This window comes from Asterias amurensis, chromosome 13 (assembly GCF_032118995.1).
Source record: "Asterias amurensis chromosome 13, ASM3211899v1".
Lineage (NCBI taxonomy): Eukaryota > Metazoa > Echinodermata > Asteroidea > Forcipulatida > Asteriidae > Asterias > Asterias amurensis.
The window spans coordinates 3,397,798-3,424,288 of record NC_092660.1 but is presented as its reverse complement, the minus strand read 5'-3'; the positions used below and the strand labels follow the sequence as shown (position 1 = coordinate 3,424,288).

The window sequence follows — 26,491 nt, the reverse complement described above, 5'->3', positions numbered from 1 at the left end:
CAACCAACTGCAGCCCATCCCTTCTACCTATTGTGTTCAGCCAACCGCGCCTTGCCTCTCCTTTGTACCTCTGAGCTGATCTGATTTATTAGACCGATGACAGATGCCTACGCTCTTCTCTTTGGTGAGGTTACTGATGCATCCAAGAGGTGTGATTCCGCAGAAACAATAGAGAGAAGATTCCCGGTTTATCTTGGTGTGTAAAGGGTGTGGCTGGAGTGTTTTTGGAGGAAGGGATGTTGGCGTCGGCGAAAGTGCGTTCTTCCTAAACTATGGTTGAGTTGCAATTTAGTGATATTCTTCAGACTTGCTCATGACCTGAGTGACTCCTACTCAAATGTAACGTACACGATGACTAAGAACTTAAACCACAACTTGAACTTAGCGATGCCAGCCCCAGTTTATATACTTCTCAACATGATATTCTTGTTCACCTGAAACATCTGGCGAAACCACAGTAGTGTTGAAGATGACTTGTCACTAATTTTTTTACACAGATCAATTTCACAAATAATGAAAGGATCACAGTCCTGCATGTATGCTGACCAACACCCATAACAATGGTCATAGTGCTTTTGTGCCTTTTTCTCCCCAGTGTAGATGAACAGCTTTTGCTCAAAGACTGCATTAGACTTTTATCATGATGCAGCCATCTTTGCTTGTCTTCCATTCAAACCAATGTCACCAAACTGAGGCTGGAAGAAAAAAAATAGTCTGGTGCCTTTTTTGAAAATTAAAAAAGTATTAGACGGGTAGTTTTGATAATACTTAAAACAAAAACGATGAAAGAAGCCTGGTCTTGATTTTAACAAAACACTTAAGATTCATCTTGAGATGAGTTGTCATAGTGATTTGTATTGTGGCAGCACCCTCTGCTTTTCAAATAAGAGTGATAGACATCCTAGGATCAATTTTTGCTCTTTGTGAAGTTGGGTCCTGATCTTTGTTTTGATTCTAGAACACACTTGAACTGTGCTAACAAATACTCTCAGAGCATTGGTAGTTCTGTTGAGAACTAATGTTTTGCATCTTGATCTGTAGTCACATCAAGCATTGCACAATCAAGGATTTCATATGAGGTTGAACTCAGTTGAAATAATGCCCATCTCTTTTGACAGTGTCAAGTATTTAAGTCAATTTTTGTTTCAACTGAACAGTTGCCTCCTGGTCTGGATAGTCATCGAGGGCAACGTGCATTGCATGTATCCCCCGCTGAAGTACTTGGCCTCATGCCAGCGGCAAGTCAACTTTCAATTTTGGAGTTTCCAAATTGACTTCATGGTTGAAATGTCGTTCGGTGGCAAGTGCGTTATCGTATTAAATTTCTTTTTCAGTTAAACTTCAGATGGAATGTTCAGATATTGGCCAGGATGGCACCAGAGGTGCTCTTATAGCCCTTTTTAAAACTTTAAAAACCTTAATTGCTCCTCTGCTCCCTGGAGTGAAGGGTGATTTTGTTTGGGTGAGAAGTAGTGCAAGGCTAGTCTTGGGCTGTCTACTTAAAAATAGTGATGATAATTTTGTACACATGATCTTGATGGCCAGATGTGATAGCACAGGGTATTTCTTAACGCTAATGTTAGTAAGCTAATGAAACTTTCTAGTGAAAAGTTCTTGATGTGACTCACAATTACAAAGCACCATTTGTTTGGCCAAACCATGAGTGTCACTTTAATGTCAGAACATTAATGTGAGACAAGGGACATGGCTGGCTTGAACTCCTAAAGTCAAAGACAAAAATCTGTCATACCCCCAAAACTGCTGATTGAAGACTTGTAAGAGTGATTGTTAAGACTTTTGTGCAGTGTTTTTTTTCTTCTCCTGCTGGAGACAAGGAGGCTTGCCACTGGGGCAGGAATCCTTCACCGAACCCATCATTTCCCCAGTGCGCCCCGTCCAACACCCAAAGGATGCACGCATGACGGCGATTTAACTCTCCCTTTGTACCTCTGAGCTTGTCTGAGCTATCACTGTTGACAGCTAAACGTACAAATCTCCCCCTGTATGTTGACTGGTGGGTGCGCTAGCACATCCCCCTCCCCCCTTCCCAACAAAGTAACAGTCTCCCGAGAATATGAGTGAAACTTTGTTTCTGTTGTTGTACTTTTGAGGATGTTTCATAGTGATATCGCTGTTTGTTTTTGACCCTGTGATAGCTGGTATTAAAGACACTGGACACTATTGGTAATTGTCAAAGACCAGTCTTCTCACTTGGTGTATCTCAACATGCATAAAATCACAAACCTGTGAAAATTTGAGCTCAATTGGTCGTCAAAGTTGCGAGATAATAATGAAAATTACAGTTGACAATGTTGGGAAACAATTAGAGTTTATACATGTATTTGTGCACCGTTCATAAATGTGTACACATTTAGAGGTATGATACCTCAGTGGTCATTTCCTCCATGCCCCTGGTCATCGCCTCGGTGCCCTTTGAAAAGCACCAGCAGTAGAAATCTAACTTTTCATCACTGAGTCAGTACTGTTTATCAGGAAAATACTGCCTGCACTTTCAACAACAAAGTATCAGGCCTACGTGTATCATGTTTTTGTTGTTGTCATTTAACCTTCTAGAAAGACTATCAGTAGGGTTCAAAAGTTGAAATCATTTACTGCTGCCACTTTGAATTTTCACTGCAGATTGATTGACTTACAGTTAACACTAGTTCCAATGAAGGTTTGCTTTACATTTTTGATTTATAAACTATTATCTTCCAGTACGCGCTAATCCACCAACCAGAAGCTTGAACTGGAGGTGGTATAAAAACCTATACTACTTCCAGTGTTTTTATTGCACAGTGCGTATTGAGAGTGTCAAAGCGTCACGCTCCGTATACGGACAGTGCAAAAATTACCTTCTTAACTTTGTGCGCGTGCATGCTGTTCGTCGCGACATAACGTTCTGAAATTTTAAACTTTGCCCGTTACACGTGAGACTGGAAGATAAATTCGTTTTTACATGCGCGCTCGTGGAATACAGAAAAATATAGTCCCATATCCATTCGGCATCGTTGGATATGGGACTCAGAAGTGGATATTTTTCCGTATTCCACTCTTGTCGTGTGATAACTTATAGTTTCCAGGTTTGACTGAGGATCAAAAGAATGATCCCTCTTCTCTCCTTTCATGATTCTAATTGACTGAAGATGAAGAAATTTTTACTTCAACAAAGTAATTGTTCAATGCATGATCCATTAGATTCCAGTAGACATTACAGCACTCTGAAGGGTTGATCTTCTATGTGTGTTTATGTATTTAACTCCTCATTACTCTTCACAGTTGTTGAGATCAGACTAATTTCCTGTTGCCAGCACAGGAACCAGTGTCCACTGGGCAGACATCATCCCATTAATAATTTGACTTTCCATCTATTGTTACCGACTCTTCTTTGTTTTCCCTAAAGACATTGTAGTGTTTTGATAGAAGACGAAGGGAAGAACAAAACGGGATTCATTCCAGCTGTGCAGAGTTGAGGTTCATCTCCTGTTTTGGCTGAGAGGTGGAGAGGACTTGGTTTCCGTAGTCTGTGGACTTGACCAGAATAGGATGCCTATCAGCCAACTCGATCTACTCATCTTCATTTTGTCTTTCCTTGTCTCTCTTCTGCTGTCAATCAGTCAGGGGGAAGTGATTAAAGCCCTCTTTGATGAGAGTTCATTCATTTTGTCTTCTTCAATTCAAGAAATAATATCATCAAAACTATTCTGAGAGAATTTGGAAGAACTGGAACAGACTCACAGTCACACAGAGGGTGAAAATTATTGAGATTCTTTAAAACCTCATAGTGACCAGATGTTGGACCTCATAGGGGAGTGATGTGATTGATTGGTCAATTGAGTTCCTGATATGAGGATATGGATGGGGATTGTAGAAATGAAGTGGAATGATGGTGTGTGGTGTGCGAGTGAGTGATATAAAAAGTTTGTTGTACTACATGTATAAACCATGAACATACATAGTATGAGCATATGTAAAATAAGAGGTGTTTTTTAAAAAGTTTTATAAAAGGTTTGTTATTTTATGCATGTTGAGATACACCAACTGTGAAGGCTAGTCTGGACACAATTACCAATTGTGTCCAGTGTCTTTAAACAGACATGTGTTATGTCAAAAGTGAAAATGTCCCTTCCTACCCCCCTTTGCTTATTAAATACAAAGTTGCAACCACTTTTACAGAAGGCATACAATGGTGTTTGATTTCACTTCAAATTCACTCACCAACGGAGTCAGTTTTCTCAAAGATTTGTTTTCTTATGGGAGGGGGAGGGGTTTTTGGCTAAATGGAGGTGTTATCCTAGTAATTAGGATACAATCGACAAAATGCTAAATGGAGTTATTTTAGACTGGTTAATTACCTCTCTGCAGTGCCTAATATAACAAATCCGAGCACCACCCAGTGTGCTTCCTACTCGGTGCATGTAGTTTCCTAATGTTATTATTATGTAGTTGGCTTGCATTGTAAACATACAGCTACCCGTCAACCACACAATGACCCGTCCATATCCCACTACAAAGAATCAAAATATTTCTGTGGTAGTGGGCAGACAATGGTACATGACAAATTGCCATTTCCCTTCATCTTTTTTTCTGAATACTGGAATAGTGCCTTATAATTCCCTCTTGTAGGCTTTGATGTATCCGTTGGGTAATAGTGACTTGTTGATGAGGATGAGGTATTTATTGTGTTGCTGCGCCGGACAATGTGAGGGAGGTGTTGATGTGACCGGGTGACATCTCTAATACTGATTGTCGGGAGTTGTGTTTTCTTTCACTTTTCTGGATGTGCCATAGGATCTCAGCTTGACTGTAGTTATTTAAATTCAATTAAAAAACATGTTTGGCAGTTAGAAACTGAATTGAACACGCGAACAGAAAATTAGTTCTTAAAAACTTAAACATTAACATGGAAATTTAACAGAAAACAATCATTCAGCCTACATGAGCTTTAAAAACAGGTTCAAGTGGTCTTCATTACAAAACTTTGTTGGGGATTTTGTGAGGTTGGTGCGTTGTGACATTGTGGTGTCTGTCTGGCCATTCGCCCTGGTTTGAATCCCATTTCAGCTTGTTGTGTGTAGTTTGGTTTAGTTTGTTTTATAAAGTGAAATTCATTTTGGTTTTGCGTGTCTAAAAAATATGATGGATTTTCCATGTGGATTTTTAAGATCTGATTTAAGATCTTGTTCTGTTAGTTAGCGCCATCTTTAACTCACCAGTTTCTTCATCAACTAAACATCTCTTCAGACCTTACTGTTTAAGAATCCCTTGCTTTCATTACCAATACGACCCCAAATTGGTTCTCCCTTGTGCATTCAAGGATAACAAGTTCACACGAAGGAGTCCAGTTTGGCACGTTCTCCACATGTCCTCTTCATTACTCTTCATAAAATGTGGAAGTAAATGCAGGCTTGGGATTTCGAGATCAAATTGGCTCGTTCCGATAACTCTTGGTATATTTTGAGAAGTGCATCGCAAAAAAACCTTCAAATTTTAACCGATTATGGAGAATCCTGTTTGCCGTGTTGGAATTTTGCCATGGAATTAAGGCTGACTTTTTTTTAAAGCATCCAATCCTGGGTGTTTTCCACACATTTCAACCTGTTTTGCATTAAAATCATCTGCTCACTGGTCTACCCGCACAGCCTCAAAGCAATAATCTTCACCTCAGCCTGACTCAGGTTTTTCAAAAAGGTCGTTAGAGCCACAACCTCCACAAAAAGTGATCATAGTAGTAGTATGAAGCATTTCAATAAACTCTACTTCATGTAGACAAAATCAAAGTGCTAACAATAAGTGAATCAGAGAAAAAAGTCATCACAAATAAGACACTAAACCATTATTGCTTTTTAAGATCCTACTAAATGAGTACCTGGGAGGATAGAGATTGTTCTTGTGATTGATAAGCAACTTACCCACTCATTTGGTTGCTGCTGCATACACCAAAGGAGCTGAGATGGTCTCAGGAATACTACGGACGCAATGAACAGTGGGTAGTAGTGTGAGGCAGGTTGATACAATGTTAAAAAGCACCTAATAAATACATATCATTATTTTTAAAGATAAATTCAAATTAATCAACATTATTATCAACGTCCAGGAATCTTAGCACCAGTCATTTCACTTTCTTGTTTGTGCACAGTCAAGGACATGTTAACATCATCCCCAAAAAGTATCTCTCATCAAATATTTTCTTATGATCCACCTTTCTGTAGATCTGTAAATGATTGGATGAGTCGTTGTGTCAAACCTTCTTCCGTTGCTTGTAACATCATAGGGATCTGATCTGTATCGGCCGTCCTGGGACCATCTTATAGACAATATAGGCATTGATTAGTGGGAACATGGCTAGGGCAATGCACTACGTGAACTTGCCTTATGTTGACAGCTAGTTGTGAGTGAAGGGGGTTGTCGGACAAGGAGTGGGGGGGGGGGGGGTAGAATCCAATAGTTGATTTAGTTGTGAATGAATGGGGTTGCCAATCAAAGACGGGGATGGAGGGGGGTTCTGGAGTCCAAGACAGGGTCAGAAGGCTCACGTGCTGAAACCAGCGATGTGACAATGTGATCTTGCCTTGCAGGGTTTGCAGGTGACTCCAAAATGAGGAGTTTGTGATGATTGTATTCTGTTCCCCCCCCTCCAATATTTGAATTTTGATAATGATGGGGAGTGCCAACATAGCATTTTTTTAATGCAAGAACAGTGTATGTGCAGTAATGCATTGAAGTTATAGCCGAGTTTTTGTATTATGAAAATTTCAGAAAATTTCCAGTACAAAAAAAGAAAGAAAAGAGTTTGATGATCTGGGGAAATTCCCCAAGATAAAGTGATGGGTTGTGTGGGATGAGTTCCATCACTTTGTTAGTTTGGCTCTGGTGGTTTCTTTCCTGTCGTTCACCTCTGTAAACCCGGGTTGAACCGTGCCTTTGACCAGAGCATCATGTGAATTGGGTACATCAGTCCATTCTTGATTTGTTTTCCAAGTTTGAGGTTCTCCTCTCACATCTGAAACTTACATTTCTTTATCATCATCGTCTTTTTGTAGGTACATGTACATGTATCTCTAGGTCTTCATGTTACAGTGCAAGGAACTCCCATGTAGTTATGGACTCCTTGTTTACATTACCAGAAAGATTTAATAATGTTGATCATAGTTATTAATAAACTGTTGAACTGGCTATTATGAGTTCTCATTCATTTTGAATGAAGTTGATTTGCATCGCTTGTATTCCCTAACAAGTAAATTATTGGCTTGGATCTACTTAGAAGTAAATCTTTAGTCTCATAGTTTGAGTTTTAATTGTCTTTGGCAAGTTTTACTTCCAAAGCACCACTGCCAGACATGGAATTAAATAGATGCCACGGAGGTCATTGCCTCTGGCTTTGGCCTTGGTGCCCATTCAAAAGTTTCACTTAACCTTTAACATCTTCCCTTGGAAGTGCCCTTTGCAAATTGAAAATGGCCTTGCCCTCTCAAAGATGAAATTCCAGGCCTGCAGTGTTGGGTTCATGAAGCCAGCCGCAGCCTGCATATATTCCATCCACTTATTTGATAGAAAGTCAATCATACTGTTGAATGTTCACAAGAAGATGTTTTCATAACCTACATAACAAACCTTGCTATATATTAGAATCATCTGTTATTTTCCTGTCTTCGTTCTTCATCTCTGCTGATCAAACTAAAATAGTTATGGATTGATTCAAGGCAGTTATTTTTGCTCAAGACTTTTTTAAAGCTCAACAAGAAGAGCATTGACCTACTACAAACCAGATAAGTTTCTCTCTCCTTTGCTTTATTCCTTTATCTATGGCCGGCAAACCGCAGTCTTTTTATAATTCTCCCACAAAGAGTTGCACTTTGTGATTTGGCTTCCTTGGCCCACTGCCGTGACTCATGGAAGACTCTGTCATTACCCAAATCACTGTGGACTTTTGAGGCTGTACCGCCGGCGGGCCCAAACACTAGAGTGAAACTTTTTGCGGACGGTATCCTCTGGAAATTTTTTTGTGACTGACTGACGGAGTGTGACTGAGATTTGGGTACTGAGAGACAGCTCTTTGGCAGTTGATGCTATCTGGCAGGTTACTTGGCTCCGGGCGGCGGTCGGTAGGGTTGAGGGATACTGAGAGCTAGATCGTATTGCTGAAGCTGTTGGCATGGTGTCTTCACAGAATGTCAAGAGCTCTATGAAAGAGCAACCTTCTTTAGGGAATTCATGCAGGATTCATCATTTACTATGTAGTTCCGGGCATATTACCTTGCAACATTCTGAAAGTTGTACAAGTTTCATAAATGACCTTGCTACCTCCCCTTCCCATTGCCTTTGGTCGTTTTGTGACTTGAACATCGTACAATGAGATCGAGAAAGTAATGTGAACTGACATAAAAGTTGTGGGAAAGGGATTGTGGGCGTGTGTTTGGAGGGAGGGGAGAGGGGATTGGTAAGGGGCCATGGGGTTGATAGGTCAGCCATCAACTGTACCATGAGTTCATGATAGTTTTTGTGCTTCTTTGAGTTCCTGTTTGTTCTGTTCAGATTCATTCTTTTCTTATCAAGTTTTTTCCATCTGGCTGGATTTGCTGATGTTCTGAACGGATTTACCCCTCAGTTTGTATCTAAACGAAAGCAAATGGTGATTTTTTTCCCATGATATCCTTTCCCATTCTTATCTCCTGCACTTGCTTCTTTATGTCCATTTGTACGGTCAACAAACGAAATACTGATGAAAATATCTTTCTTTTGAATCCCTCCAAAAGTTGGCTCTCCCCCAATAACGAAAAAACACTAAGTAAACTGTGACTCTAGTGCAGTGTTTTTGGCAAACATTCACCAGTGACTTACAGATGTAGTTTGTTTAGTAATCACAGAAGAAGTTCCATCATGATACAGAGGTGATGTACTTTCAGTAAGTTATTAACCTATTTCAATCGTTGAGTAAACTCCAAAAGGGGGGCGGGGATGGAAGGCAGACCATCAAACACTTTTGATTGCACTTATTGCGGTGGACCCGCTCTAAAAAACTGTCTTGATTACTCAATACGCTTATTCCTCCAGGGTTCTGTCTCCGGTACACAATGCCCCAGACTAGAGGGATGTGCTGAAGGAACAGAGAATTATAGGTAAACGAAGCATGAAATATGCCTTGGAGGCGTTGTAGCGACCAACCGTATCATACAGTAGAAGATCATCGTTTGCCCCTAGGTTGTGTTGACTACTGTGTTAAAGTAGGCTACTGCCCCAATTGGAATCATATGTTTTTCGGGAACAAGACCATTTGGCGAACAGGAAAAATGATTAGAAATTACAGAGGCATTAAGCTTCTTGTTGGACTGATGACAGGTCGTCTTGCATTGTGTTTAATTTGGTTGCTTAATGAATCACTGTCCTGAAGTCCTGATGATGGGGAATGAAAAGCACTTTCATCCCAGTACGTGGATGAGGTGATCACGAGGCAAAGTGCTTATCTTTTCTTTCACTTTACGGGGAATAGGTGAAAACCGTTTTGTTTTTCCTGAAGTCGATCACCTCAAAGGGATTTTGTGTAGCCTTCCTGGTGTGACTGTAAAATGTTTGAAGTTCTGGGTCCTTCTCCCAGGCTTCATGAAATGCTGACAAAGGCACCTCTTTTGTTGTTTTAGTCCTTGTGGTAGAAACCCCAGTCAGTATGGTTACAGAAGTGCAGATTGAGCCTCTTTAGTGCTAAAGTTGAAGATGTGATTTTAAATATTTTATTGTACGAGAGCACCCATACATGTAGTTCACAGAAATTGTAAAAATGGATGTGATGTACTTTACTTGTGTCATCTTTTAGAGCAGGCATTATGTGTTTACTTAAAAGTTTCTGTAGCAAGGAGTTTCTTGACAGACTTGAAGTTGGCGTCCAGGAAATATAGAAAACTTAAGCTCTTTAGTTCCCAAAACCTCTTGGTTTCTCATGAGGGTGCAGGGAATCGGTTAACTTCCTAAACTTCAATCTTCTGTCATATGTTTCACTCACATAAATGGTCAACCGTGTTTTTTTTGTAAAGTAAAAGGAAAACCACGCAATTTCAAGGCAAACTTGTGTGGATCATTGTATTCTACTTTTAAACATCATTCCAACCACATGCATTTTACAACAAACGGTTACAAACGCTTTTTATAGACCATTTCGTCCGACCCAAGGCAACATGTTCCCTAACCACTGCTCCATATATCCAGTCTGTTGCCTAAATCCAAACCAACAGTTTGGCGAAAAAACTGTCAACATTATCAAGGAACTAGATTTCTCTCTCCGTTGCACTTTGAACAAATGCACATTATTGACTACAATTTATAACAGCCGCCCGTAAGAGCTTCTGCTTCCTTTAATCGCTGAAACAAGATGGTGATCTTGCGGACACACGTTGCGTTCCCTTGCTGGCCAGAGCGTCTCTCTCGAGGACAGTGCATGTTAACCAACGCCCAGTCCCTGGTCATTGTGCATTGTATTCATGCCATCGAACCTGGCAGTTCATAGCTGAAGGGGAGACAGCCACTTTTTATGAGTGAGAAGGCACTTCAATGGAATATCAGAATTGACTATGGCAAATTTTTTTTTTTTTTTCCTTCTTGGGGGGGGGGGGGGGGGGGAGTTGATACCTCTTACTAATAGGCTCATTTCACGAATCAAATACCGCTTAGCATGTTTATGTGTAAGCACAATGATGCATGAAGTTGTGGAGGAACCTAGTTCGCACAGACAATGTTTCCTCTTTAAATTTTTAGCAAAGTAAGCTTATTTTGCTTACCTATATTTTTCTGCACTAAGCTAATTTTCCTGCATAAACAGCTGTATTAAGTTGGCCCCTTGATCATTAGGGCCTTTGGCTTTAGTCAACCCCTTGTTCATCTTGTATGCATTGAAATTTATAATTTCAGGCGTGAGAAAATTCGCACATTTGTTTGTAAAATTCCACATTACAAATGTATCAATTGAGAACTGATTCAACCTAAACAGTTCTGTTTGAGTTGGAACACCTCTATATCACAGTGATATTTACCATGCACCAACACAGTTGTGTTAACCCCTGCAATCCAGGACTTTGAATTGTCTCTCTTTCATTTTCGCAGACCAACTGGGGACCCTCACTTATGTTTACCAGGGACCCTATTGGATATTAAATTAACTTTTAGTCCAGGGCCTCCCCAGGCCTCGGTATAATATATGTTTCTGGAACCATGCACATTCATTACAACCTCAAGGTTTCATAAAACCATTTGTATTGAAACTAACCTTTGAGATGTGAAACTTTAATTTTAAGTGAATGTGCTCTGGTCTTTAGATAAACAGCAGAAAGCTGTACATCACTTCTTTTCCCTGTAAAGTGAGATCTGAGCAAACCGTTTTTGAGCAAATAAAAGACAACATTATTTTAAACTTGATCTATCAGGAAAACAGTGTAATAAATCACTGAACCATCAAGAAGTGCAACCAATCCCCAGTAATTACCTTAAAGGCAGTGGACACTATTGGTAATTACTCAAAATATTTGTTAGCATAAAACCTTACTTGGTAACGAGCATTGGAGAGCTGTTGATAGCTCAACAAATTGTGAGAAACGGCTCCCTCTGAAGTAACGTAGTTTTTAAGAAAGAAGTAGTTTTCCATGAATTTGATTTTGAGACCTCAGAATTAGATTTTGAGGTCCCGAAATCAAGCATCTGAAAGCACACAACTTTGTGTGACAAGGGTGTTTTTTCTTACATTTTTATTTGCATCTAGGACAACCAATTGAGTTCAAATTTTCACAGGTTTGTTATTTTGTGCATTATGTTGAGGTACACCAAGTGAGAATACTGGTCTTCGACAATTACTAGTGTCCAATGTCTTTAAATGTGTCTCAAAATTCCAACAAAGCTAAATTATAGTGAAATTAACCCATTTTGGGAAGTTTCTGTTCATTTTCACAGTGGATGAATGAGTATGTCACACTTTCCAGTTGCAAATGTTTCACTTTTTGATTAAAGTGATTTGTCTTCAATAAACAAAAAACACTTGAATTGCTATCAAATTACTTTTGTTTTCACCAGGAAAGTTCAAAGAAACCGATATCAGTTACTGAATGTTACGATGGTACATTTTGTTGACGGAATGTTCTGATAGTCTGTAAAGTAATCATATCCTGGTGAATGGTTTTAATATCCTTGTTTTTGTTTTTCTGCAGTTCAGTGTTCTGTTTCACAACACTGATTTAAAGACACTGGACACCTTTGGCAATTGTCAAAGACCAGTCTTCTCACTTGGTGTATCTCAACATATGCTCAAAATAACTAACCTGTGAAATTTGAACTCAATTGGTTGTCGAAGTTGCGAGATAATAATGGAAGAAAAAAACACCCTTGTATAGGCCTGGTTTGCTCACACAGGTTTGAACAGAAACAATCCAATATGGATCTTCCATGAGTTGGAGTGTCATTAACACACTATCATTAATTGATACAGACATGCCACAAATGTTCCCTTTTTTCCATAATTTCATTGCCATTAAAACACTTTTGCCTACCATGCCCCTTGTTTGTTTGTTCAATAAAATTGCATTTCTAATGCTAATATTTGATTGTAAAGATACAGGCATGCTGATCAATGCTTTTTGATTCTTAGTTTCACTGCTTTGGGAACGCTTCCGTTTTGTGTGTATTAAATTGGATTTCTCTTGGTCTTATTTGACTGCAGATATACCTGAGTGTCCTATGGCAGGGTGGTCAGCTAGGAGCAGCGTATTATGATGGGGAGACAGCTGAGATTTATATGATGAGAGATAGTCCTGAGCCTGAAACCTTCACCCTCATCAAGCAAGGTACAAACTTTGCCCTGTTTAAACTGGCTCCTCCGAAAATGTGACCTAAAGGCAGTGGTAACTATTGGTAATTACTCAAAATAATGATTAGCATAAAAACCTTCCTTGGTAACGAGAAATGAGGAGAGGTTGATAGTATAAAACATTGTGAGACACAGCTCCCTCTAAATTGACATAGTTTTCGAGGAAGAAGTAATTTTCCACGAATTTGATTTCGAGACCTCAGATTTAGAATTTGAGGTCTCAAAATCAACCATCTGAAAGCACACAACTTCGTGTGACAAGGGTGTTTTTTCTTTCATTATTATCTTGCAACTTCGACGACCAATTGAGCTCAAATTTTCACAGGTTTGTTTTTTTATGCATTATATATGTTGAGATGCACCAAGTGAGAAGACTGGTCTTTGACAATTACCAATAGTGTCCAGTGTCTTTAATCTTTACTCCAATAACAAATGCGTGGCGTGTTGTTGCCGAGCAGTCCAGCTCTGTTGTTTTGATCAGTAGAGTTTGGGTTCATGTCCTGGTCTTAACACTCAAGTGTCCTTAAGCAAGCAATTATTGTCTTATCCTTTGGTTGAAACATTCAATGTAAAACTGTTGGTCCCGTGTGTTGTGTAATGCAATCAACCCAGTTACACTTATTGATATGAGAAGAGCGTTGCCCCGGTGTTCTGGCAGTGGCTGCTGTATCAATCATTCGATCATTAAAAAAATTGTATAGCACCTATTATCAAAGGTTTGTTCAAAGGCGCTAAGGCACAGAAGAAAAAGAAAAGAATCATTGATGGTAGGCCTCCTGAATCAAGTGGCAGTCCTGGAATTTCATCTTTGAGAGGGCAAGGCCATTTTCATTTTGAAAAGGGCACTTCCATTGGAAAATCTTTAAGTCTATGGGAATTTTTGAAAGGGCACCAAGGCCAAGACAAGGGCAACGGAGGCCATGCCTCCGTGGCCTCCGTGAAATTCCAGGCTTGAAGTGGGCTTTCAGAAGTGCCTTGAAAGTGCCGCAACACCTTGTAAACCATTGTAAGGCAATCAGGTTCTAAATAAATGGTCTCATAATTCAAAACATACAAGTAGCTCTGCTCATCTTGTTGAAAAACAAGTATCAAGCGCTTTTTGATAAGCCCCTGGGATGTGGTGAGGCGCTATCTTAGAACCAGGTATTATGTGCATTATATCATAACCAAACATTTCAATATCTTCAGTTTATTGTTTTAGTATTAGCTGTACCCACTGCTAATTACTTAGTCAAACTGGCCTTGTGACTGGGCTTGCATGGTGGTCTAGTGGTAACAACTGCTATGTGGTCAGGTAGTGGGTTCACATCCCATCCAAGTATAACTGTTTGTCTGGGGCTTTTATTTCCCTGCAGGACTTTGCGAGTATCAGCCAAAAAAGTAATTACAATGTTGAATCAAGATTTTTTCAAAGAAGGAAGGCTGTTTTGGAGAAATAAAATCAGTTTCGTTGAACTTCAATTAATGGTTTTTATTTCCCTATAAAATAAGGGTCCTGTACTAAAAAGGTAGCTTTTGGAATCACTTTCATGTTTGTGTTTTTCAAGTTATAAACACCAAGAGAGACTGACTCGTTTAATTTGATAATATTTTGAGGTTAAACAAAGTTTTGTTTTCCTCTAAATACAAGGTTCGTTTGTCACTTCTCAAAAACTTCATCTTCAGCTTCAGTTGATGCTCTTTTATTTTTAACCTCAAAATCATGCGCTGTTTGGTACTGAGCTTCAAATGTGGGCTGGAGCTCAAGCCAGAGCCCAATCCGTGGTTTCAAAACATTCATCAAAGCAGTCTTTTAACCCCCCCCCCCTTGAAAAAAAAATAAATAAATAACATGCCTGTGGTATTTTTTCACAGGGCTCGGGAAAGTACTGAGTATACAGTGCTAACACACATCGGTGTATGGGTAAAGAACAAAACTAAAATTCTTTATCCCGATGCAAATTTAACATAACATCTCTTATAAAATAAATAAAATCAATTTTGAAAATGTTTTCTGAACAAACTTTATTTTCTGACCCTGCTAATAATACTTACAAATCCATTGTGCCTTGGCATAAATAAGCCATATCCGTAACTAGACCTTGCCCGAGCCCGAGCGGGATCTTATTTAGCCCAAAGTCCAACGTACGGTTTAGGGGTAAATTTCAATTTGTATTTCCTCTGTATAAGCTGGGCTAAGAAGACCCTGTTACATTCATTTACTGCATGGCCCTAATCACAAAGATGCTTCTACTTGAACTCGTACAACACCAACAGGTGTAGATATAAGAAGCTAACGTTACGTGATTAAGGGAACAGTTGTTTTGTTCTTGACTCTCCTTCAAGGATTAGACAACAAAAGTGTACAGGGCGGATCCAGTGAAGGGATTTAGCTAGTGCAGAAACAAGACTCCTTTGTGTCCTTGGAATTTGGGTGTTTTTTTTCGTTGGTGTAAAGCCTGGTTCATACTTACTGCGAATGCGAATGTGAAGCGGTTTTGACTTCACAAACGAACAATTCGCAAGAGTTGAACTGTGCCCAAATATGTAGCAAAATGAACAATTTATAAGAGTTGAACTGTGCCCAAATATGTAGCAAAAGCAGAGAAGTGACGTAAATATTGCTTCGACATCAATCTCGCTTTATTGGCATTAAACATCCACATCCTACCCCCTTCCTCTTCTCGAAAAAAAAATGAACCTTATAATATCCCCAAAAAGTAGGTTTTTCTTCAAACTGTTTAGTCCTCCACATCACAGTATGAGAGGATTTGCTGGCGAACAGGCATGATGTTCTTCCCAATTATACTTTATTTTCGATTCTGTTTTCCCTAAGAAAAGTCAGCAAATTGTTTATTAATTAGCCTGAAAAGTTTAATGCAAAAGTGTTTGTGTTTACATGAGTCAGTCCTGGTACACAATACTAACATCCTCCATGTATCCATTGGCCAAATATCATACTTGTGTAGAATTTGAATCATTGCGAATGTATACATGCATTTGCATCTTACAAGGCTGAAAATGAGTATTAGTAAAGCGCATAACATTTCACTTATTATTGCAAGTGGTATTTTCCCACTGGCTCTTTGTGACCTCGAAAGCAGTTCACCCTGGTGTTGTACTTTCAATCCTTTCGTGCGTCTTGTAGTAGTTTTTCCTGTGTTTCAAGAGCAGAGAATGGCCTGCTTCCTCCCCTAATACTCGGGGAAGTTTCATTATTTGCACCTGCTTCTTGCGCTTAGAGGAAAAGTCCCCTCTACCTTGTGTAAGATGTAAACAGGGCCTTGAACCACAAGGGCTGCAAAGCACAAGCTAATTGTTGCTGTGCAGAAATGTGCACTTGTTCCAAAGGAAATGCCTTTGGCATGTCGTGGGCTATGATTGAGCGTTTAGATTTCTATTTTGCTAAAAACTTGTGACCAAGATGTAATTTAATAAAGTATAACTTTTTGTGTAGCCTTGTGTTGCAATTAAGCCCATTTTCTCTGGAGCCACTAAAGTATACACATTATTCTTGCTTAGCGTGAAAGATTGCCGAGAACATTGTAAATGTGACGTACATAATGCACACTGCATGAATTAAGTCTGCTAATTTTGTTTTCCAAAAGATTGGTTTTGTTGGTGTAAATACAAAGTATAGAACGGGTATCCATTAATTTTAACTTGAAAGGTAGTTAATTGTAAAGTTCATACCAGTACCAAGCCTCCAGAGAAATAAAAAAATGTGTTTACATCTGCTCCTTTTACTTTGCAAGAATCTTTAGAAATGGTTAAAGGGAAGTCACAAGTTTGCTTTTACAGTCTTGCAAAATAAACATAGATGCACATCCCTTATTTTGGGCCTCAAAATCAGGATGAAAATGAAACCAGAACTTTTTTATAAGCAATATTCTTCTACAGGTGTGTCCACTAATACAATTATAAACCAAATTGGAAAGCAAGTGTGTACTTCTGCATGTACTTCCTGCTTGCTAAGTTATATAACACAGTATTCCCTTCGGCCCGGCTAACCGTTCATATAGCAATGTTCCTGCCCAAACTGGAAGCTTTAAATTGTAGCCAATTCCAGTAGCCCGATTTGGTGGAAGTAGTTGTTTTGGAAATGCTCATTCATCCTACCCCAAGTGCAACAATACAATTTATTTAATTGGGGAGTTGCCTCAGGCACTTATTTACCTTCTATGAGGAACTGCTCTCTCCAAAGTGGGGGATGGCCCAATTATTTAGTTATTCCTTCCAATTAAATCTGCACGCTCACGGTTATGCAGTAGTCTTACCTTAGTGTATAATAACAACAATAATTACTGCTACTCTCTTCAAAACTACATATTGAGGAATCAGGAAATGTTTCATTTAAAAATGAAGTTATTCACAGTCAATAAATTTATGATTACAACTTTTTTTGATTGAAGATAGTTTTAAAGCTGCAGTTTATTTATAATTTTTTTTTAAATAGAGACGGCAGGTGCTTCTTAATTGCTAGTGACAACTCTCTTATTCCAAGCTAAATGGCAGGAACTGTTGTATTTCCATCTTGGAAGGAACAGTAATTAGAGTATACAGATGTTGGAAGTCGGTTGTAACCTGTGCTAGTGTGCTGCCATAAAGTACAATACACTGTGTTGGATTCCTTCCTTTAATATCAGTCTTTGATGGTTAAAGTGATGTTAATGACCCAGTTAATTAGAGTATATAGATGTTGGAAGTCGGTTGTAACCTGTGCTAGTGTGCTGCCATAAAGTGCAATACACTGTATTGGATTCCTTCCTTTAATATCAGTCTGTGATGGTTAAAGTGATGTTAATGACCCAGTTAATTAGAGTATACAGATGTTGGAAGTCGGTTGTAACCTGTGCTAGTGTGCTGTCATAAAGTACAATACACTGTGTTGGATTCCTTCCTTTAATATCAGTCTGTGGTGGTTAAAATGAAGTTATCGACCTAGTTAATTACAGTTTGAAAGGAAAACTTTTTTGACAAACTTTGACTAAGGGTTTGTCTATCTGTTCATTTTGTCAGGCGTGGATCCAGTGTACAGGTAGCCAAATGAAGAGAAAAGAAAAAAAACCCACAAAAACATGGACACAAATCCTCACAGAAAAACTAGCTTAAAGTATTCCTACAAGTATGGGCTTCCAGTGTTCAGTAAAGCACGTTTGTGTGAAGTGGCCATGGCTCACACTTAAAGTGCAGGAATGAATGTATCTTTAAAAATTAGGAGATTGGGATATATACACAGTATGCCTCCTAAAAAAGCAACTCTATACTTTATCTTTAAAAGTGGAATCACCTGAACGGATAAAGAAGGGAAGGTTTTTATTAGAGTTATTAGGAGGAAGGGATCAATTGTGAACAGCCTGATTTTAGAATTACTGAATTAGTGTTTGAACGGTCACTTGGTGTCAACTGCCAATCAACCTGTAAAATATACTATATTCTATATTATATATACTTGAAGAAAAAAAGGAGACAACATTTATTTAAAGAACTGCTTGTTTTCGCTTAAACGCATAGAGCTAGGGGTACCCCATTGCAAGGTAAATTAGTGCCATCTGCTTTTACCTTGATTTTGCGCTCAGTAAAAGGAATTGAAGTGTCTTTAAATTGGGAAAAGTTTTAGTGGCTTTTGGAAAGTATAAAGAACTGCTTGTGTTCCCTTAATACATGTACAGCTAGAGGTACCCCATTGCAGGGTAAATCGGTGTTGTAGCTGCTTTTACCATGATTGTGTGCTTCTTAACGTTATTCCCCGCAGAAAGTTGTGCACTTGTTTATTTTTTCGAGTTGCAAAGAAAGGCAGCGTGATGTGTGTCCAAGCCAAGTCTAATCCGGTCATCAGAGTATGGTGTCTAATGCAAGCTCTCCATAGCTATGATTCTAGATGTGTCATTTCATGATGGAGTGTCATACATGTAAAGGGGCATCTAGGCACCCTGCTAACTTGAAATCTGTTACTTCTACCAAGTACACATGTCGGAATTACTGAATGAGTGTATGTATATTGTTTTTTATTCAGCATTTACAATTGCGTTGTCAGTCACTATATACCTGGGGGGTTGACACAATGTTTCTTTGTCATGATGATTGTAGTCTTATTACCCCCCCCCACCCCCCCCCCCCCCCCCCCCGCTCCGTTTCCCTATCACAACGAGAAGAGTTTAGAGTTAATCATCCAAGGGTTTTACAAACAATGATACATCCTAATTTTGTCATAATAACGATAAACCTGTTCACATATTGGTCATATTCAGTAGAGGATTTTCCAGTTAAGAGGCGTTGGTTTCTATATTCCGGTCACATGTTTTAATTCTAACACTCTTATGGATTCTTATACCATGGGGCTCCTTCAAGTGTGCGTAAGTACAGGCTTTTTCTGATAAGGCTCCCAGCCGATATTTTTAATGTAGACTTAAAGGCACTGTACACGTTTGGTAATTACTCAAAACATATATTAGCATAAAACCTTACTAGGTAACAAGCAACGGAGAGCTGTTGATAATATGAAACATGTAACAACCCTCTGAAGTAACGTAGTTTTTGTCCAAGAGGTAATTTCTCACTAAAATAAGACTTTTGGTCAGAAGTCTTTTATTCCTATCTGAAAGCACCTATTTTGTACAATCTATTTCTACCTCCATGGTACAACACGGGTGTTTTTTCTTTCATCATTTTCTTGCAACTTCAATGACCAATTGAGTCCAAATGTTCACAGGCTTGGTATTTTAGCTTTGTTTCCAGTGTCTTTTTATCTTGGCTAAGGTTAAATGTGGAAGTAACCTGTTGCGTCTTTCATAATTGAACATTTCCTTTGTGTATTTTAGTAGTTTTTTTTTTTAATCTCATGCCTTGTTTTTTTAAAGGCAAGGTATACCTTGGTTTTTTTGAACTGATGAATTATTTTAATCCTGTAAATACAATAAAACTAACCTGTGAAAATTTCAGTTTAAAGAGTGGTAGCATTTTTCTGGAGCAGTAATGTCCACGTCCGAAACTGGAATACACTATCTGAGAAAAGTTTTTCGGTTTGAAGTGTATTTGAATCCTTTGGAGGGAAAGTTCTTAAAATGTTATTCATTCTCAACAGCTACAGTGGTTCTTACCAAGTAAGTTTTTATGATCATTACTTTTCAAGGTAATTACAGTCATTAAACTAGGGAATTTTAACTTTGTTTTTTCAAAGCACTTTGAGGCTCTGCATAAGGCCCTTAGTAAGTTCTTTTTATTATTCTTATCTTAAGATAAATCTAAGTGTTTCTTTTTGCCCTGGTGTGCCGTGGGAAGCACAAAGTATAGGCTACAGTTCCTAATGATGACACTTCAGTGTTGGGAAATACACAAATTAATTACCAGTCGATTACTTTTTGTCGAACATCAACTTACTCGTAATTACAATGTGGATGTGATAAAAAGGCATGTGATTGTGGCCACAGATGTGCAACATTGTTGAATGGTCCACCTGTGTAGTAAAGTGACAGTGTTTGTCATCAATGGATTAATGTCTACATCAGATGCTTTGTGATCAGGGTGTGGTCTTAATGGTAGTTGACAAGAGTTCATCACCTGGATGGGTCTTAATATGTCTGGGGTTAATATAGCCTGGTTACCACACACTTATAATACCGTAACCTCTCACTGCGGTTTCTCAGGATATTGGGGTCCTAATTTCGGCATTTCTTTGACGCCTTAAACCTTTTTGAAGGTTGTAAATATGGATATATATATATGATATAAATCAAGAAAGAAAGACATGGGTCGATTTCACAAAACTCTTCCTAACTTAGGACTAGTCCTAGGCAATGCTAAGAGATAGGACTGGTCTTAAGTAACTCATCCTAACTTAGGACTAGTCCTATCTCTTAGCATTGCCTAGGACTAGTCCTAAGTTAGGAAGAGTTTTGTGAAATCGACCCATGGTCATTTTAAGCTAAGACCTCTAGATATCCAATTTCTGTGAAGTAAAGATTTTGTATATCTTGTAAAATCCTGTAAATTAAATTTACTTTGAAATTGAAGTTCATGGGGTAAAGTTGATTTGTATTATTGATTTATTTGTTTATTTATTTGGTTACACTTTCGAAAACACAATATTATCACCATTAACAGGATGAATATAAAATGAGAAGAAAGGATCAGTTTAAGATTTGGGAGAAAAATCCCAATGGGGGAAAACCCACGCAATCAGGGAGGGATTGAAAACCCTATCAACATGCAAGGTTCCAGTTTGAGGTGGGATTCGAATCGGGTCCGAGGTGAAAGACAGGGAAAGAAACCACTGAGCCAACCTGACCCAGAGAGTAGGTCACTACTAAGGTCTGATAAATGTACTTCATGGGAGGCAACAAAGGCAATTGCCCTCCTGCCTTTGGCCATTTCCGTGGTGACCCTTGAAATGTTCCACTAAAAATCTTAAGCTCCTACTATTTGATGAGCAAGTTCTGGCCAGAAGTGCCCGGTTTTGGGCATGTAGCGTCTCATATCGTTGGGTAAACTATGTTATTATTTGTATCATGTCTTGCACTCAAGATAATTGAGCTCTTTTTGTGTGTCTTTCCTCATACAGTGATGCATCAAGTGCAGCCCAAGTTTGTTACTTGCAGCTCCAAGTCTGATGAAAGATTCCTGAAAGCACTGAAAGATATTTTGAATGGTAAGCATTGAGGGGTAACCCTAACTAACTCCTTTCCCTTCCCACCTGTCAACTGGTCAAGGAATCTTCAACTTCTTTCCTTCCACTCTGACTGTTTTTTTTCTTCTCAGAATCGCTGGATTTTTTTTTGTTTTTTGAGCGTGTCTTTGTCACAAAGAAAGTGTGACGTGACAAAGCCAAGGGAACAAAGATTCTCTTTGAAACATTGGCATTTGTTGTTTCTCTATAATGAGAAAATTTTGTTTTTGCGCACCTTGGATAAAAAAACTTGCGGCTGCGTCACACGACGGCCGAACCAAAGCTGGAATCTAGGTCTGCTCGAACTTACCTTGATTGAGCAGAAATACAATGAAATGCAATGGTGGAAGCCTCTTCATCCATGTATTTTACAACAGGACAAAGGCCTGGAATCAGGCATAACACAATAACCCATGCACAAAGGCAAAATTCCAGCATTGTTTTAACCACCACCTGTTCCTTTTGTTTGAGTGAAACAATGCAATGCATGGCAAGTGAATGCTGGGCCTGATCCATAGGGAAAAGTTTGGGGCCTTTGTTCCTGATGTTACACGAAATTACGAAAAGCATGTCACTCGAATACTACAAAGGAAAATATTTGTGTGTCTACATGACACTCGGCGCCAACTGCTTGATCAAATCACAGTTCAAATCTCTCAGCAAAGGAAATTTGGAGGTCGTTGGTTCAAATCCTGCTCTAGTCAATTTGTCTTAGTTCAACTCCAAATCATTTAAAACTTACCCAGTCAGTTTCCCTTATGGTTTATTATTTGATAGCAAAGGAAATCAGTAAACTATTAACAACAAAAACATACGCACTGTAAATTGGTTTTAGAATTAGCACAACAAGTTTCAATAGAGGTCATTTTCCAATCAAAGTGACTTTGAAATAATCCAAAGAGAAAGTCATCACGTATAGTTAAGTTGAAACTATGGGCTGTCCCGGATATTGATTCTGCCATACACAAGAGTATTCTCAGTATGTATCACAGGAATACGGGTTAACGGATCATGTTGGGAACAAAAAGAGAATCTACAAGTTTCACATCACTACAAGCTTTCCAGACCCTTTCTTCCTCTTTTCGTCTCCTACTTTGCTTTATTTGTTTGCAATTAGTTTTTCTCATAATGGGGAAAGAGGAACCGTATGCAATCACCGTGCTCCAGTGTTAATCAGTATATTTAATTACCCCAATTACATGACCATGTTAAATTATCAAGTTTCTGCCATGTAAGGTAAACACTCCTACAAGAAACCTAACTACGCTCTTAAACTTGACAGCGACTGGTCCGTCTCAAACGTTGCGTGGAGGAAAATAACTCATATCCTTTTGGGCATTGCTATTAACAAAAGCACGCTATTATGAAGTGTAACACCAGGATACAATGACTTGCGAGAAATCTTGGTCGTTTCTCATATTTCCCTCGGCGCAGTTGGAGGATGTTTTATTTGAGGTCCTGTCATCTGAGAACGTAAACAGTTCTGTCACCTTTTCACCGAACTGAAGAAAATTTGATTGTTTGAAGCGTCTGACGATAGACACTTGTAAAGACTCATCAAGATTTTACGATGTGAGAACTCACGCTTTTCTCAATTTTCCATTTATGACATGCATTGTCGTTTTGGGGGGGGGGGGGGGGACCAGCATACACTGAGCTCCTACACATTGATCAGGTGTTGCCATATCTGGCCTTCGCTGGTTTGTGTTCTTCAAAAGTGGTGGAAGCCAGATTTCAAGCTAAATTGACTGGATTCAGCCTGTCTGAACTGCTTTTGATGCGTAGTGTCCGATCTCTGCAACCAATAATATGGCGAAGTTTAATCAAGTTTGTTACCTTTTGTATCCCAGAATGTTGTGTTTATAAATGTTTGTAAAGGTTTCACTCACACAAACAGGAATCGGATACCAGTTTACAGATGGTACATGTGATGCTGTACTTTGGTTGATAACCTAATTTTGTTAAGCATAATTTTGTTAAGCTGATTTGCTCCTTTTTGTGCTTATAAGCAGCTCTATGAAATTGGGCCCTTTTGCTTAGTTTCTAAGTGGAGATGCTTCTCTTACAATGGTTGTACAATTGCTGTGTCGCTATAGACCGTATTGTATAACCCCCTTTTTGGTATGAAAGTCGCCATCTTGCAGGTCAAACCGTATGCGCGTCCAAACGCGTACATCAATGAAGCACACATCACGCAGCATTCCCGGTTTGATTTCTATGGCACATGCTCGCACACACGCACACGTGCACAGACTCCATCTTGTAGGGCAGATATTTGAACGGTGACGTCATATTAATACAGTCTATTGGGCAAATTTCTCCATGCTGATCCATACCAAAGAGGTGGGGTACTTATACATAGGATTTTTCTTATGACCTGAGGATGGTTGGTATAGGCTTGATTCAGCTATATTAAACCACTCAAAACGCCAAACAATGGAAACAAACAATTAACTCGCTACGTTGTAGTCACTCACTTAAAAATGTTTACAGGATAATTTATTTTACTTGCTAGACTTGGGACTGCACGAAAATGAGTTAAACTAAATGTGTACAAGGAGCAAGGACGATTTGTCATGATGATGAAGGATAACATTGTCCATGTGTGAACTATGATCTTTTGTTTGAACCCTATAAACAATAAAGCGTGACTGCACAACTCCAAGACTAAAACCTGGATGTAGACACTTGGGACAATGAAACCTTTACCCCACTTCATGGCGTTGTCTCAAATAATAGTGTGAAGTGATTGATTGAACGGTAGGGGTGTACTCCAGGGTTACAAAGGGAGTACTAACCCCTTGTATTCTTGCCCCCCTCCCCCCTTCTCAAAATGAAGGCTTGCCCCCCTTCTTGTATAGAGTCTCAGGATCCTCTAGGACCTGGGATCCTGCCATGCATACCATCCCAAGAGTCTTGTCTTGAGATGTCAACAAGAATTATGAGATATCATCTAGGCGTCACAGAGTCTCCGACATAAGGGCTTCAAGGAAGCTGTGTAGATGCACACTCAAACTGTTAGCATTGGGCACTAAACTTAATCCGAGTTCTAATGCAAAAAATGCACAATTTTTGTTACCGTTTTCCAAATCTAAGAAAATTTGTAATTATTTGTGGAACTTCTTGGAAGTTAAAGATGGTTTACGGTAAACGCTTTTATGGTAACATTAAGACTTAGAAATCGCAATACAATCATCTTACTGGGTTGTAACTCCACTGGTAAATGTTTTTTTGTACTATTTTTATGTAAGATTTACATGTAAAGCTAGGATTTGAAACTTAACATGGCTGAGGTATAAAATTACACTTAAGAGAGGCTTGTGGTAACACTATGTGAAAATCTCTTTTGAGTAGTAAGTGTTGTTTCTAAAAAGAACCGGTGGTTAACAACTGAACGTTTCGATCAGCTGAGAATCAGGACTCTGTTTTAAGCTCTCGTTGAAACCTTGTCACCAACATTTATCACATTTGAAAATTTATTTGGGTAATTTTGTTTCTGTATTTAGAAGAAGACCCACGAAAAAAACCATACAGCGTGTTCCCCAATGAGCATTGGTTTTGTCGTTAGATATCTAAACTAAGTTTAGTGGAAATCCCTATTCCTTTGTATAAATTGGACCTAATCCTAGCTGTGCAAATTCCAGTGTCTGGAGGGAGCACACAATTTACCTTGTAAATTGACATATTGGTGAAGTACTCGAAAAGAAGCATTCAGCATGTTCTGGTTCGGGGTATTTCTCGGCAACAGTAAATCATTTTTGCCTGATATCCCTCGTTGACTGTAAGTCTTATCAACATGTTTATCTTGGCAAATCAGGCTTTCCTGCGCTTCAACATTGTACCATACACTCAATCAACATACCAAAGGTAAAAGTCAACTATACTCTGAAGACTACATCATACAACCTAAACATTTCAGCGCATTCTTTAACTTTAACATGTTTTATCACAAGCTTGCATATTACCCTAGTCCCAGTTGAACACGAAAAAATTACTAATGATAGTGAGAAAATTGCAGACTGTACAGATTTCTTTTTGAAAGAAGTTGTGGCTGTGAGAAGAGCTAGTGTGTTCCGTTTCAAGCTGATACTCTGCTCGTCTTCAGGCGAATGCTTGGCTTAGCATCCCGAACACACCAGCCAGCCATCAATTTCCTGAAGACGGGCAGATCATCCCGTTTGAAAGGTAGAGAACAAACCAGCTCTTCTCATAGCCATTATTTCTTTCTATCCCTTTTTTGTACCTGCAAGTCTCTATGTTATTATGAGTTACCCATCTACACCATGCAAAGCTTCAAATTTCATAACCAAAAAGGTTTTCCTGGGTTTTCTTGGAAGGAGTGAGTTGTTCCAAGTCACACATCAAGCTCGTTCTAAAGGTAAGCGAGCCAAGTTGTGTCTTGCTCCAATGGCCATTTTGTCACACGTTACACATCTTTGAATTGTCCGGTGTTCAGAGTGCATTCGAAGACGGAATTGGACAGGATGTTCAGTTTAGAAGCTGGTGAGAGTGAAGCGCCTCCACGATGTCTGTGAAATTGTCCCTAGACGGTTAATTTGTTACACACCATCAGAGGTGTAATGAAGGAACTGCAGGGGTTGATTAGAATTAGAAGAAGAACTTTCTGGCAGAGAGAAAACAGTTGGCTACAGGTTAAGTGAGAGCACTGTCTGGTCTGTCATCACTCTAAATATTAGGATATTCAACAGCAAATTGTGTACCTGCATTTTATCCATACTTCAGTTGAAAGATGCTGGTTCTCCCTGGCATGATGGGGCAATAAATTGCAGCCGATACACCCCCCCCCCCCACAAAATAAATAAACATAATAAATAAATAAACATATCAATGTGCATTGAATTCAATTGAATAAACAAAAATTACTATTTAAGGCCAAATTTACAAAAACATCAAATAAGACCACTTAAAACTTCAAGTGAAAAAAAACCATACAAATGGCCTTGTTTAATTAAGTTTGTGGCTAAACTTGCAAAGTTTAGAATTTA

General features: G+C 38.9%; 1 protein-coding gene across 4 annotated transcripts in view; it reads left to right on the top strand.

Moving 5' to 3' along the window:
• LOC139946112 (mutS protein homolog 5-like) overlaps positions 1-26,491 on the top strand; it is a 114,042-nt gene that overhangs the window by 35,619 nt on the left and 51,932 nt on the right. For all 4 annotated transcript variants that reach the window (XM_071943726.1, XM_071943724.1, XM_071943723.1 and 1 more), the window contains exons 6-7: positions 12,695-12,818; positions 21,381-21,467. In XM_071943726.1, coding sequence (XP_071799827.1) covers positions 12,695-12,818; positions 21,381-21,467 — 211 coding nt within the window. The remainder of the gene's footprint in view (positions 1-12,694; positions 12,819-21,380; positions 21,468-26,491) is intronic.